This window comes from Artibeus jamaicensis, unplaced genomic scaffold (assembly GCF_021234435.1).
Source record: "Artibeus jamaicensis isolate MK-2021 breed Jamaican fruit bat unplaced genomic scaffold, CSHL_Jam_final scaffold_1019, whole genome shotgun sequence".
In the NCBI taxonomy this organism is placed as follows: Eukaryota; Metazoa; Chordata; class Mammalia; order Chiroptera; family Phyllostomidae; genus Artibeus; species Artibeus jamaicensis.
The window spans coordinates 9,012,958-9,028,548 of record NW_026522025.1 but is presented as its reverse complement, the minus strand read 5'-3'; the positions used below and the strand labels follow the sequence as shown (position 1 = coordinate 9,028,548).

Below are 15,591 nucleotides of genomic sequence, written 5' to 3'. Positions count from 1 at the left end.
CAAGAGTATCTAGGAATATACAGAAAACTAAGCTAAACCAAGAAACATACTAATCGAGTTGTTCAAAAGCAATAATAAAAAGAAAATCTGAAAAGCACCTGGGGAAGACAAAAGGGGAGGGGCATTATTCACAAAAGAAAAAAATGAAAATAATGCAAGCTAGGACACACAGAAGAAAGGTCTTTGAACAATGGAAAGAAAGAACTTTATATCTAGAATTACTGACCGTGTGGAAAAAGCAAATCTTTCAAAGTTGAAGCTAAAATAAAGATTTTTTTTCCAGACAAAAGGCTAAAAAGTTCATCAGGAGCAGAACCACACTGTAAGAGGAAGAGAGGAAAATACCACATGGAAACCTGGGTCTATAGAATGTAACGAAGAGTGTAAGGGGAACGTTGTGAGCACATAAAAGAATTTTTAAAAATTATCTGTCTTAAAAAGGTAATTGACTGCTTAAAACTAAAATAAGCATGTATCACAGGGTTTAAACATAAGTAAAAATAAAATGTATAACACGCAGCAACAGGAGCAAAAAGGCTAGGCGGTAAAAACTATAAATCTATTGTTGTACGGTTCTTAAATAAAACCTATGTGGAGTGGTATAATGCCACTCAAACACAGACTCTGATACATTAAAGACATATACACTATAAACCACAAAGCAACCACTAAAATGATACCAAAAATTAGTTATATCTAATTAACCAACATGAAAGAAAAAGTGAAATTATCCAAAAAAATTAACCCAAAAGAAGGCAGAAAAAGGGGAAAAAAATGAAGAACGGATGGGACAAAACAGGGAGGGGGGAAGCAAGATGGTATCTTTAACTGAATCATATAAATAATTACATTAAATATCACTTAAACACCCCAAAGAAAAGGCAGGAACTGTCAGGCCTTGCCTTGTTATCCAATCTAACTATACGCTGCTTATAAGAAACCCACTTTAAATATAAGGATACAAATAGGTTAAAATGTAAAAGGAGGAAAGAGATATAATATAAAACAGCAATCAAAAGAAAGCTGGAGCAGCTATATTATTATCATAATAAGTACATTTTAGAGCACAAATATTACCAGGAAAAATGACTAAGTAGATTTCAGAGCAAATAATATTATCGGAAATTATGAAATAATAAAGGGGATGATTCACCAAGAAAACATAACCATCCTAATATTAAAATGCATGTAATAACAGTATATCAGAATACATAAAACAAAATCTGATAGAACCTCAAGGAGAAATGCATACAGCCACAATTATCATCAGAGGTTTCAATACTCCCTCTCAATTATTGATAGAAGAACTGGCAGTCAATAAAGTTGAACTTATACGCATGTATTTATAAAAAGCACTCTAACTAATAAGAGAAGAAAACACATTCTTTTCAAGTGCACTTGGAACAGTTATTGAGACAGACCACATTCTGGGCCATAAAATAGTCTCAAAAAGTTCAAAGGATTCAAGTCATACAAAGTATGTTCTGTGACCACATGGAATTAAATTATAAATAAATAACAGAAAGATATGGGGAAAGTCCTCAAATATTTGGAAACTGAATAACAAAGTTCTATATAATCCATTGACCAAAAATTTAAAAAAAAAATAAAAAGACTTTTACTAAATAAAAAATAGCAAAAGTTGGAGGATTAAGCTGACGCAGTACTTAGAAATTTACGATATCAAATACCTATATTAGGAAAGAAGTCTGAAACATATGGCATCATCATCCACCATGAGAAACTAGAAAGAATAAAAGAAACCAAAAGAGGTAGAAGAAAGGATATAATAAATTTCAGAGCAGAAACCAATAAATTAAAGAACAAAAACAATAGAGAAAATAAATGAAACCAAAAACTGGTTCTTTGAGAAGATCAGTAAAATTGATACATGTCTGGCCAGAAGTATCAGAAAAATAAAGAAAAAAATCATAAATAACCAACATTAGAAATGAGGGAGATGCAATCACAACAGATTCTGCAGATATTGAAGTGATAATAGGGGAATACTTTGAGCAACTTACATGATATGTACAAATACCTTAACATACACAAACTAGCAAACTTCATTCAAGAAGAAACATAACCTGAACAGTCTATACCATTAAAACAACTGACTCCCTCCCCCCTCTCCCCCAAGAACAAAACTATTCCAGGCTGAGATGGCTTCACTGGTAAATTCCACAAAACATATAAAGAAGAAATAAGTTCATTCAACACAAATCTTTCTAAAAAATTGAAATGGAGGAAATGCTTCCCAACTCCTTCTGTGAGACCAGAATTACCTTGATAATCAAAACTTAAGAAGACAATACAAGGAAAACTATAAATCAATATCCATTATTAACAGAGATGCAAAAATTCTTAAAATTTTACCAAATAGAATCCAACAAAATATAAGAAGACCTAATGAGATTTACCTCAGGAATACACTGTCAGTTTAATACGCAAAAAAAAAAAAATCAATGATGATATTGGGTTGGCCAAAAAGTTCATTTAGTTTTTTAGTATGATGGCTCTAATAGTGCTTAGTTGTCTCTAACTTCACTCAAAACAATTTTGTTAGACTGTATTGTGATAGCTGTCATATCAGTGCACATTTTTAAAAAACAATCAAAATTGGTGAATTTTTGAGCAGCCATTTTAATACTGAAGACAGAAGAAAATGCACATTTTTGGCATATTATGCTTTATTATTTTAAGAAAGGTAAAAACACAACTGCAATGCAAAAAAAAAAAAACACTTGTGCAGTGCATGGAGAAGGTGCTGTGACTGATCGAATGTGTCAAAAGTTATTTGCAGAACTTCTTGAGACTACTAACATTTTGACCAAATAATTCTTCACTGGGGACTGTCTCATTCATGGAAGATGTTTAGCAGCAACCCTGGCCTCTACCCACTAGAAGCCAATAGCAGGAGATAGCTGACATACTCAAAATATCAAAATCAATATAGTTATTGGTGAAAATAAAAAATGTGTCTTTTATTGTGCAGAAAAAACTAAATGGACTTTTTGGCAGGCCCAATAATTCATCACATTAAGAATTTAAAAAATAATCTCAAAAGTTATAGAAAAAAACTGAAAAACTGACAAAATACAACATCCCTTGTTCATTTAAAGACAAATACCCAAAAAACAATACCTCTCAAAGTAGGAATAGAATGCAACTTCCTAAATCTGATAAAGGGCTTCTACAAAGAATAAACAACCTACATCAAACATCATAGTTAATGATTTTTAAGAAATGCTTCTAACCAGTGCACTATAGCAAGGAATAGAAATACAAGGCATCCTCACTGACAGCAAGAAGTAAAACTGTCCTTATTTACAGAGAACATGATTACCTACACAGAAAATATGGTACCATCTATGAGAAAGTTAAAAGAACTGATCAGTAGTTTAGCAAGATGGTAGGATACGTACGTGATCAACACACATCTAGCAACAAACAACTGAAAATTGAAATTGTAAAAGACAATATCATTTACATAAAAAAATACATAAAATCCCTACAGATAATCTAACAGAGACATTCAAGACCTATCTACTGAAAGCTACCAAACGTAGCTGATATTAAGGAAGACCTAAATAAATCAAGAGATACATGGTGTCCATGTCAGAAGAGTCAATATTTAACATGTCGATTTTCCCTCCAAATTAATGTATAGATTTAATAAAAGTCCAATTAAAATCTAAGTAGACCTTTATTTTGAAATTGACAAAATGACTGCAAAATTCATGTGGAAATATATTAGACCTACCATAAGCAAAACAACTTCAAAAATAAAACAAGGTTGAAGGACTTATATTACTTGACTTTAGTACTTATTATAAAACTATACTCATCAAGACTTTGTGGTTATTGGTATTAAAGTAGACAGAAAGCTCCACAGAAGTGAATAAAACAATCAGAAATAGGCCCATGTATATACATGGTAAATCTATTTTGATCAAAGGTGCAAAGGCAGTTTAATTGGAAAAGGATTTGCTTTTCGGCAAATGATGCGGAACAACTGATACGAAAAATGAATAAATAAATAAGCAAGCTGTTCTACATCTGATGCTATAGATTAACTCAACTTAAAATGAATCATGGATTTAATGTAAAACAAAAAAACAATAAAGCTTGAAAAAATAGGAGAAAATATTTGAGTCAGGCCAGGCATGATTTCTTAGATACAACACCAAAACCATCATCCATAAAAGAATAAACTGATAAAATAGACACCATCAAGATTACAAATTGATAAACTAGACCTTATCAAAATTAACAATTCTGCTTTTCAAAAGACACTTAAGAAAATGAAATGACTGCAATGTGACAGAGGACTTATAATAAGAGCATACAAGAAGCTTAAAATTATTAGTCATTAGGGAAATACACATTAAAACCACATGACAAGATTCCACATTAGAATGGCTAAAATTAAACAGTGAGGACACAGAATGTTGGAGCGACTAGGAGTTTCACACATGGCTGAGAAGACGGTAAAATGGCACAAACACTTTGAAATACAAGTGACTGTTTCTTAAAAAGTTAAACATACACCTCGCACATGAACTAGCTATTCCACTCTCAGGTATTTAACCAAGAGAAATGAAAGCGTATATATGTCTGTGTATACAGTCATAGCAGCTTTACTTGCAGTAGCCAAAAAGCAACAAATAATCCCAATAACTACCAATAGGTAAGTGGATAAACAAAGTATAATATAATAACAATGAAATACTACGCAGTAAAAAAAGGAATGAACCATGTATGTACATATAACATGGATGAATCTCAAGATGACTGACTAAAAGCCACCACACAAGATATACATTATATGACCCCACAGATAAAATCCTAAAAAATGTTAATCTATGGTGAAGAAAGTAGATCACTGGGTGCTTGCAGGGAGGGGTGGTACTAGGGAGAGAGGATTTACCAAGGGGCACAAGAAATCTTTGGGGGTATTAGAAATATTCTGTATCTTGACTATGATGATAGTTTCATGGGTATATACTTACACCAAAAGTTCTCAAGTTAGACACTTTAAATGTGTAGTTTATTGTATGTCAATAAAGCTGTTCAAAAATACCCCAGTTAAAAATGCCTTCTTTCCCCACACTATCATGATTGCCACATTCTTTCTTCACCCCCTACAGTCAATCAGTGACTAATTCCTGACTATGCTATGCTCCCAATCTCTCTTCATTTCGTAACTATTATCCGAACCTTTTTTCACCTGTATTATAATAGCCTCTCTACAACCTTTGCCCAGCAGCCAGAATTAACTTTCTGAAACAGGAGAGATACATTTCAAATTCTCTTAATGTGACTCATTCACCTGGCCTTCTTTCTGATTGCTACCTCACCCTTACCTGATGAGCCTACTAATCAATGTGCAATATAGTTTTGACACGTGTTCTTCCCAAATAAAATAAACACAAATCCTTGCCCCTTTGTCCATCTCCATCCCACTCACACCTAGGCTTCATAACTCACTTTGGTTATCTCTTTTAGGAAGTTTTTCCCCAAAGCCCTACATTGGGCCACTTCCCCTTCTCTTACCCCCTGGGCATTTTCGGCATACCTTGCCACAGCACCAATCTCACTATCATATAATCTCCCTCATCAGACTAGATAGAAGCAGATAAGGTGAAAGCTTTCAAGCAAAGAATAAATCTTGTTGTCTTTACTTTCCCAGAGCCTACCAGTGTCTGGGCTCATACGTGCCACAAGATTGGTGAACAAATGAATGAACTGAAGCATTGGTTAGATGACCTCCCCTTACACCACCCGTGTTGATTCTATATCCCACCTTATAAAAAGATGGGCAGGAGAGGGGTTAAGTTAAATGATCTCTATAGTACATTCGAAGAAAATAATTATATCAAATCCCATGGGAAGCAGGGTGGTTCCCCCACTCTGGCTGGGAGTTTTAGGGCAAGATTCATGACCTCAAATTGTTTTCAAAGCCAGCTGGTAATTGACTGTGATTTGAACTAAGTGAAAGGTCAGGGAAAAGTAACCAGATTCTAGGAAAAGACAAGGCCCACAGCAAAGATTAACATTGCCTGTAAGAAGGCCCAGTCTCCTCCCAGTAAACTTCATTTAATCTAAAAAGACAAAGATCATGCTTTGGGTTATTCCCTTCTCCTAATACACGTCTTGACATCCAAATCGAACCATGGGGACTCCCAACCTTTCTACCGCTCAAATCAGTTTCCAGGCCCTTCTCACCCTCTCTGGTCTATTTCCTGCAATCATCCTTAATAGCAGTCCTCTGGGCTATCACTAGGAGGAGGTTTTCCTCAGCTGGTCCCTCTGAGCCAGGTGGTGGCCCTCAGGCCAAGAGCCAAGCAAAGGACCTCATTAACAGGAGACTCCCAGAAGACTAGGAGGCAAGTGATAAGGCTGGAAAAACCAGGTAGCAAGTTCAAAAGTAAAAAATCAGGATATACACATGGTGGCTTATGGGAATGTAAGGACAAGCAAGCAAGACAAAGTAAAACTATTATCTAAATAACTGCCACATACTAAGAGAAGATCTGCAATTCAAATGCATAATTGCGTACTCCCTCCTGAACTCCCATTTTAAAAATTAACCAGACGATGATAGCTCTTTCATTTCTTGGTTAATGACTGGTCCTTTAATTTAGGGACAAAATTAAAACAAGTGCTTTAGTGAGAAATAGCCAATGATTAAGGAAATTCATCGTTTTGCATCGTGTCGACCCCTTAAAAGAAATTAATAAAAAATTGATACATTTCCCCCAGGGCTTTCCTACATAGAATAACTGTAACCAAACAGCATTATACCATTTAAACTATCTCAAACATCACAAGCCGCTGAAAGCGTTTACAGTTACAAGCAGCACAGGCCTTACTGTGCCTAAGGTAGCCAGATTTGAATTCAAAGGCTCAAAAATGCCTGGGAAAATGTCCTAAAATGCGGGAAAGTGGAGGAGAGGGGGAGTGAACAGTTAACTGGACAGTGAAAGCAGAGGACCTCGGATTCTAGACATCTAATTCGCAGCCTTGGGGATGCAGTAAAGGCCGACCATCCCGTAGGGTGGCCGGATGCCTCACCCAGGAGAGGACACTGGGAATCAACCACGTCTCGGGAACCAAGGCCCGGCTGGAATGAGACTTAATCACCCAGACCGGGAACAGGAAGAGGAGGCGGTGACCACAGAAAAAGGGAGGCAGGCTTCGGCGAGTGTGCTCTCCGATTGGCTAACTTGCGCGCCGTGCGTCTGCAAAAGCCCCCGATGCACACGTGGGAATGAGAGGAGGATCACCTACTTGTCCAATCTGAAATTACAATTCAGTTAGCGGGCTCTGCAGGTTGCCGAGTGAAGCCGCACCGCAACTGAGACCCCGCCCCTCACCAGACCCCGCCCACGGCCTGCCTTGGCCCTCGTAAAATACACCCGGATTGGTCCTTCGAACCCGGCTGGGGATTGGCCCCTGCAGTTTCGCCACCGCCTTGGGGCGGAGTTCTGCTGGTAGGCGGTGCGGGGCACGACCTCGTTTGGGGAACTCTGGAGCCAGTGTACTTTGAAAGGCACGTATGGGGCTTTGTCCACCCCAGCCGAGAATTTCCGGCTCTGGGATCCGTTTCACGGTACACACCTACGCAAATGCATTTATAACCACTTCACCATTTACTGAACACTTGGACTGTTGTGGGCGGATGTGAAAAAAGTGATAAAAATGTTTGTTGAATACTTACTTTGTGCCAGGTCTTGTTCCTGTTACTTTACATGAATTTACCCATCCTGCAGCCAACCCTCCGAAATGGTATCACTGTCTTTAAATCTACAAAGCAGCCCTGGCTGGTGTACTTCAGTGGATTGAGCCGGAGCTGAGGACCAAAGAGTCACCAGTTTGATTCCTATAGTCAGAGCCCATGCCTGGGTTGCAGGCCAGGTCCCCAGTGGGGGCCACATGAGAGGGAACCACACATTGATGTTTCTCTCCCTCTTTTTTGCCCTCCCTTCCCCTCTCTAAAACTAAATAAGATATTTTTAAAGAAATCTACAAAGCAGATGGGTCTCTGCCTTTGAAAAAGTTAAAATCTGTGGGTCCTGGACACACCTACCTAATTTTATCCTGACAATCCTTGCCTTTCCAATAATCTAGATACTATTTGTCACTATTTTACAGATGCAGAGAGAAACGTGTTTGGCCTGTCCTGAGATGCACAGGTAGCTTGTAACCCGAGGGAGAATTCCAACCTCACCTTGTATCTAAGCTGTTTCCTTTTAAAAGGCTGGTTCCCAGGTTGATGAAATTCCAGATAAGGAAGACAGTTTAGCATACCCCCTAGTTGAAGCCTTTTCTTTTCCGAGAAAAGTTAACCTGTGCAGTAAAGGGAAGTGTCTTTTCAAGGACATGCCAGATATGAGAAGTAAGCCCAGTTAATGACAGTGATTTTAATTACCTGGCCTGTGTGCCATGTGCATTACAGTCACTGTCTGCTATCCTCACAACAAACCCAGAAGTTAACAGACACTCTGTCTTAGAGGTGAGGGTACTGGCTCAGTGAGGCAGAATCCTGGTTTGGGATCATTTTCTTTGTTATACCCAATGATTATGTGCCATTCATTTCCAACAAATATCCAAAGATCTAACCGTCTTTGGGACAATAAGAGGTACTGGAATCTGGTTACTTAGCACCTGTGTGAGTCATAGTGTACAGTAGAAATAATAATATTAAGACCTCTTCATCCTACCTTTCCAGCATATTTTGAAGAGCAAATGAAGTAATAAATATGGAAATGCTTTATAAAGTGTTAGATTATGAACACAGGTAAAACATGGTTTCCCCATCTTCCTCAGTGTAACCCAGAAATGGAATAAATTAAATATGCTGTTTGCCTCATGAGCTATGGTAGGAGATCTCATCTCGGCTAATTTGAATTAATACCAATTTATTAACTGGTCTTTATGGATGTCTCTGTTTCCAGGCTTTTTGTACTTGATTTTGGTGTGTTTCCTTTAATTTCCATATGATCACTAGTAGTAATAGCAACAACCGCACAGTGGCCAGAATGCCAGCAGCCACACTGGACCAAGAGAGGACCTCAAAGATGAAAGGCATACCCAATAAAGCAATGAGGGGGAAGGGTTTGGATTTCTCACACCTTACAACATCAGACCAACACCCACGAGCAACTTCCATATGAAAGAGAGGGTCTGCTGGGTGAAAGGCACTTTTATTTTGTGTTTTCTGTTACATGGGACCAAACCTCGCCGTAATACATACACCTTACCTCATGGAAGCTGTACAGCCACTCTGTAAGGTGATAGGTACAGAAACAGGACCAGAAAATATCCACAACTGCTTCAAGGCATCCAGCTAAGTGACCGAAGTGAAATTCTGAAGCCAATTCTCATTCCCTTCAGTTAAAACCCACTGTGTATGATGAATGAAACATTCCATTTATTTATTCTAGGGGTGGCAAACTTTTTTGTGATAAAGGACCAAAGAGTAAATATGTAAGGCTTCGTGAGTCACACAATTTCTGTTGCACCTATTTAACTCTGCTTTGTAATGCAAAAGCACCCATAGATAAGAGAAAATAAATGGGCCTGACTACTTTTCAATAAAACTTTATTTACAAAAGTATGCAATGGGTCAATGTGGTCCATAAGTCTTAGCTTGCCTACCCTTGGTTTATTCAGTTATGATACTCCATCACAAAACTGCATTGGAAATGCATTATGGAAGGCAGAGGGATTGTGACAATGCAGGCATGCTCAGACTGTTGGCCAATATAAAGGCCAGTGCATGATATTGCAGTCTAAGAGAAAGGTCCCTAGACTGACAGTCATGAGATCTGGGCAGTCAGTTCATATCTGCAGCTGAAAACAGCTCTATTTCTTGGACTGTCCCCAGTTGCCTCACTTTCCTTATATAATAGAAATAAATAACAATGCAAATATTATCCATGCTTTCTCATTTTTCATGGCTGCAGGGAGATTCATATAACAGTATACATGTAATCATATTTCTGAAAGCTGTAAATGTTATCTAACTGTATTTACATTGTCTCACCTAGGGACTGTATAACCTCCACTGCACCCAATTCTCTCTGCTGACCTCTGTCATGGAACTCATAGAATCCATGCATCAAGTGCCTAGTAATTGTTAGTGTATCTGTCCTTCCCCTACACTCCTCCCCACACTGCAAAAAGGGTTATTGTGTTGCACTGGATTAGATGACTTTGTCGCTGGGGAGTCTAGACATTCACTCAGGGTTACTGCCAGGCAGCCTGGGATCATGCAGAGTCATTTTCCACTTGGCACATCACAAGTCACACTAGTGAAGCAGCACACCAGATTTAAGCAAGACAGAAAGCTGGGTTGTGAAACCCTGGAGCCAGCTGAACTGCAAGTTTGTGTAACTTTCTTCCCACTCGAAGATAGTTACGTGCAACAACAGGAGGCAGACAGGAGACCTGATACTCTCTCCGATGACCTGTGGAGGCCCTGTGACTCTCCAACTACGTTCTGGGAAGGCTCTCCCTGCTGTAGCAGCCTGCCCTCTCACCAGAGAAAAGACACCATTTCCCTGCGATTCTCGGAGTCCTGGCACAGATACAGATATAATTATTCATTTATTCATAAGTTAATTTATTCATTTGTACATTTATGTGTTCATTTAACAAAGACTTATTGAGTGCCTATTGTTCTAGACACTAAAGAGATGGTGTTGAAAAGAGCAGAATTGTTCCTGTTCTCATGGAATTTACAGTCATGAAATAGACATTCAATAAATAAGCGCACAGATATAAAATTGATTCAATTCCAAGCAGAAAGGAAAATAGGATACTATGAGCGGGGAAATAGGATACTACATGATTTAGATTGAGGTCTAACTGAGATTGGGGATTTTGTGGAAACGGTTGCTTTAGATACATTGTCTCAGGTCTTCGACAGCCCTGTGAGGTGGCTATTATCACAATCATTGTACAGACCGGGAAACTGAGGCTTAGGGAGACTGGGTGATTGGCCTACCGCTGCACTGTTAGGAAGTTTGAAGCAGGCTGTGCTCTCTCCAGTACTCCACACCGCATGACACAAACCCAGAAGGTGAGGATTTTCCCACCTCCCGCCTGTGCTCATAATTTAACTCTTCCCACCTGAAAGTCTCTCCCTCCATCTTTCTTCTATTGGATTCGTATTCTGCCTTTAGTATCTATTTGAGGACCTACCCCCTCTGCAAAGTTCCCCCTTCTATCTGAGGCTTCCATGCATCTCTTCTGGACTTCTGCAACAGTCATTCTCCGTTACTCATATGGCACCAAACCTAGGGACCCTTGTAAAGTGAATTCTCTTCCACGACCTTGCCCTGGTGCCCTTGCTCGTAGACCTGAGAGCAGCACAAGGCTATGAGAGCTGGATAAACCTGTCTTCCTCTCCCAGTCCTAAGTGTTTGCAGGGTGACCTAGACGAAGTTTCTTACCCTCTCTGCACTTTAGTTTCCTTGGAGAATAATATTTCTTTCTTAGATACATCTTAAAACATTTCTGCCAGTGCCGGACAGGTAGTGCTCCATACTTCTCAGTCTTGTACCCAATTCCACTCTCTATATTGAACATTTCTGGAGGGCAAGAAATGTGCCTTCCACTTTACGATCTCAGCAACTAACACAGTGCTCTGTAATGGCAGGTGTATAACTGGTAGGTATGCAGTCATGGCAGTGACAGCCCTTACCTGCCTCCTGGGTCCCTCACTAGTCATCAGACTTTTCTCCTGTCTCTCTCTTTCTTTCTCAACTTGGGCTCCTTTAAGCCACCCTAAACTTGATCCTCTAGCAGGAACAGGTGCCACTGCAGGTGCACTCTAAGTCTTCCAAATCCATGCTGTCATCTCACGAGGAAAGTAACAGAACTAGTTCACTGGACACCCAACAGATGGTCAGTAAGGAGAAAACGCTGACTAGAAGGGTTCTCTAAACTCCCCCACCCTAACCAGCACCTACGGCCATATTTTATACACAAAATAATTTATTTGCTCAACTCTGATCCGCAAAGGGTGCCAGTAGCTCATTTCCAAAGATGGGGGAATGTTCCAACTTTATTACTTACCTGCTACTTCCTCCTTGCCCTCTATCTGCCTGCCTTCATCTCTGCACTCAACCGAACACTGAGTTTGCTAAGTGCTAAGTCAGAGCTAGGTGCTCTACCAAAAGCACAGAGGAGAGTGCTATGGGCACCCCAAGGCTGGTGAGAGGAAGAGGGGCAATGGAGTGCAAAGGGAAAGAAAAGACTATGTTGACACTGACTGGGCACTGTGCTCGGACCCTCGTGTGCAGTGTCTCCCGACCACCCACATCAGGCAGGAGGGGTTATTGCTGAGAAAACAGAAGCTCACAATGGTGGAGCAACATTCCCTAGGTCATCAGTCACAAGACACCACACGTCAAACTGCCCACGAGGGTATTTCTGCTGAGAAGCTAAAGTGGACAGAGATGCTCATGCTGGACATAAAGATCTCAGATGTTTGCAAGTCCTAGTAATCTTACTGGTTTCCACCTCTAGTACCGGTTTTCTCTTCGAGGTTTAAGCTACTTACCCACTCCCCAGCTTCAAGACCTCACTCGCCATCTAATCTGGTTTGGCACCGTCTATAGCCTTCTGCTCCAACACCACCCAATCACAAACTCCACAGCCTCTTGGCCGTGAGTCATTTTAATAAAAGTGCAAACTATGCGATGAGCCACGACAACCATGCGCAACCCTAAACCCCAACAAGCATTCTTCTGTAACAAGGCAACAGGTGGGAGAAGAGAGTCCAGGGCCATGAGATGACAGGGCCAAAGGAAGGGGGAGACAGGTGGCCTGCTGGAAATGCTTGCTCAAACCCCCGGAGCCTGTGCTGTGTCTGGCCTCCAGTCGGAGGGACTGTGCCATGAACTCCTCTAGAAAAATGCCATTTGGAAACCACTAGAGAACATTGGTTTAGGTAGTTTTCAGACTAGATCCTATGGGAAGGTGACTGCACAGCAAAGGAGAGGCTGAATAGATTCGCAGGCCTTCCAAGTTGCTCTCCACCCCAGCCAAGTTGTTCTTTTCTCCAAGGCACCAGGTGAGGGCTCTGACGAGAGCTAAACTCCAGTCCCTACTCGGCTGGCCAAACTGTACCTCTGAGACTGCTCCTGCCCCACCGGATAGGGCAACTTTTCCTAATTCACCCCAAGTATAGAGTAGCATAGTGGTAGCTTTATCCTTTCCCTAAACATATACACACATAGACTCATACATACTAGCTCAAGTACATGCATTTAATGATACAGACACATATGTAGACACATATAGACATTATACATAACACAGACACATGCATACACACACAAACTCATATCATATACTACACAAAAACAGACACAGAGACACATGAACTAAACTACAAATATACATGCAGCACAAATATAGTCACACAGAGATGTAGACACACATTCAAGCTACATGAATACATGTGCACTCAAATACACTCACACACACATATGCATGTAGTCTCATACATCTCATGTATAAAGAGACAAACACACACAGACAGTAGACAGACACACAGGCATACAGATCACACAGATACATACACACAGAAACATACTTACACACACATACACAGACAAATATATACACACATAGGCACCCATAATACATCTTTTTTTCAGTTGGAATCATTTTTAATATTTAAATACAAAAATGACGTGCAGCATTGGTGGTATAGTGGTGAGCATAGCTGCCTTCTAAATACAAAAATGACCATCGGCTTTTTTTTCCCTTGGACACACACAGGTCTAACAGCCAAAACGTGCAGAGCAAGTAAGCCCTGCTCTGCCCTCCACAGAGCCCGTGCTGTGGTTTAAGCTGCTGCCAGCCCTCCCTCTTTTCCAACACACGTAGAAGGTCACAGTGGCTGCTTTTACACTACAGCCATAATGCATTTTGTATTTCACGTTGTGTGCATGTCAAAACAAAGCAGTGGTCAATGGTCAGGGACACATTTTTCCCAGTGGCATCAGTTCCTACCCACAATGAGATACCGAGGAGAGCTTCTGGTCGGGGGTAGTTCAGGGAAAGACGCAGGATGATCAGAGCTGGAGTAACCATCTACCTTGCTGCAGTCTGGTATCAAAGTGAGGACAGAAGTAGTAAGTCAGGATAGCTTGGAGGGCAGAGTGCCAGTAGGGGGTCTCTTCATAAGACACATGGGGAAAATTCTCCCAACCAGGTTTATATAGGCCAATGTGCCAAAGACTTTTTAAAAAATTAGCAGTTCAAACACTATGGATTTTCAAGCTTTTCCACCAAGACAGGTCCATTATAGCAGTAACAATCTAGATCTTTCCAGAAAGTGAAGGAAGAGCCCCTGGCCCTCCTCCTGACAGACATGTGTTAGGCCCTAGAAGTACCCGCCACTGCTGCGGCTGCTGCTCTGCTCCACCTGCAACTTCTCGGTCTCCCAGACGATGGCGAGAAGCAGGGTCATGAAGGAAGCTGCCCCAATCCACAAGGCTGCCCTCGAAAACCTGTACATTTTTTCTGAGCCACAAAGAGGGAGAGATCAAAAGTGGCTCCAGCTGCAGACCTGATCTTCTCTGGAAACATCTCTGTTGGACCCCAGAGTTTCTCCAACAGGGTCTTTGTCTAGCTCCTCATTGTCTTCCTCTTCCAGCTCCTCCTCGGTCTTCTCAGCATCACCTTTCAGAACCACTTCCTCTTGGGACAGGGAGCCCAGGACCTGAGGCAGCAATGGTGGTGGCCATGGCTGTAGGGGGACCTATACGTACATCTTTAACCAGAACCTTGTCAATTTTACATTACAAATTCTATTAAAACAGTTTTACTTAACAAAGGGTCCACTATTGAAAGAAATTAATTTTTTTGAACGTTCACTTTTTATTTCTTAATTATTGAATTGACTTCATACTCAAGTAGGATCAGTCCATTTGGTACAAAGATGACCAGCAATTGCTCTAGCCTTATGATGTCCTGATGATGTCCTGGTGAGAGGAGGGTGAGGGTATTTCCATGCTCTTATTTCTTATACAAATGCAAATTAAAACCACAATGAGATACCACTTCACAACCATCATAAACAAAGCAACAAACAACAAGTGTTGGAGAGGTTGTGGGGAAAAGGGGACCCTAGTGCACTGTTGGTGGGATTGCAGACTGGTACAACCACTATGGAAAGCAGTATGGAATTTTCTCAGAAAACTAAAAATGGATCTGCCTTTTGACCCAGCAATTTCACTGCTAAGATTATATCCTAAGAACCCTGAAACACCAATCCAAAAGAACCTATGCGCCCCAATGTTCATAGCAGCACAATTTACAATAGTCAAGTGCTGATACATCCATCAGGAAATGAATGGATCAAAAACTTATGGTACATTTACACAATGGAATTGAATGCAGCAGAAAGAAAGAAGGAGCTCCTACCCTTTGTGACAGTATAGATGGAACTGGAAAGCATTATGCTAAGTGAAATAAGCCAGGCAGTAAAACAAAAATACCATATGATCTCACATTTAACAGGAACCTAAACAACCAAACAAACAAACAAGCAAAATATAACCAAAG

At 40.3% G+C, this 15,591-nt stretch overlaps 1 protein-coding gene and 1 pseudogene across 7 annotated transcripts in view; both read right to left on the bottom strand.

The window, feature by feature from the left end:
• The window catches only part of FGGY (FGGY carbohydrate kinase domain containing), a 385,020-nt gene extending 377,678 nt beyond the window's left edge, over nt 1-7,342 (bottom strand). For 3 of the 7 annotated variants that reach the window (XM_053655577.1, XM_053655578.1, XM_053655579.1), the window contains exon 1: nt 6,998-7,020. In XM_053655577.1, the coding sequence (XP_053511552.1) occupies nt 6,998-7,013 (16 nt within the window). In that variant the 5' untranslated portion in view covers nt 7,014-7,020. Of the gene's footprint in view, nt 1-6,997; nt 7,021-7,077; nt 7,183-7,293 lie in introns of those variants that run through there. The other 4 variants (XR_008389735.1, XM_053655576.1, XM_053655571.1 and 1 more) reach the window with 4 other exon arrangements.
• A 7,000-nt stretch (nt 7,343-14,342) lies between these two features.
• Nucleotides 14,343-14,771, bottom strand: LOC119042493 (mitochondrial import receptor subunit TOM22 homolog; annotated as a pseudogene).
• Between the last annotated feature and the right edge of the window lie 820 nt (nt 14,772-15,591).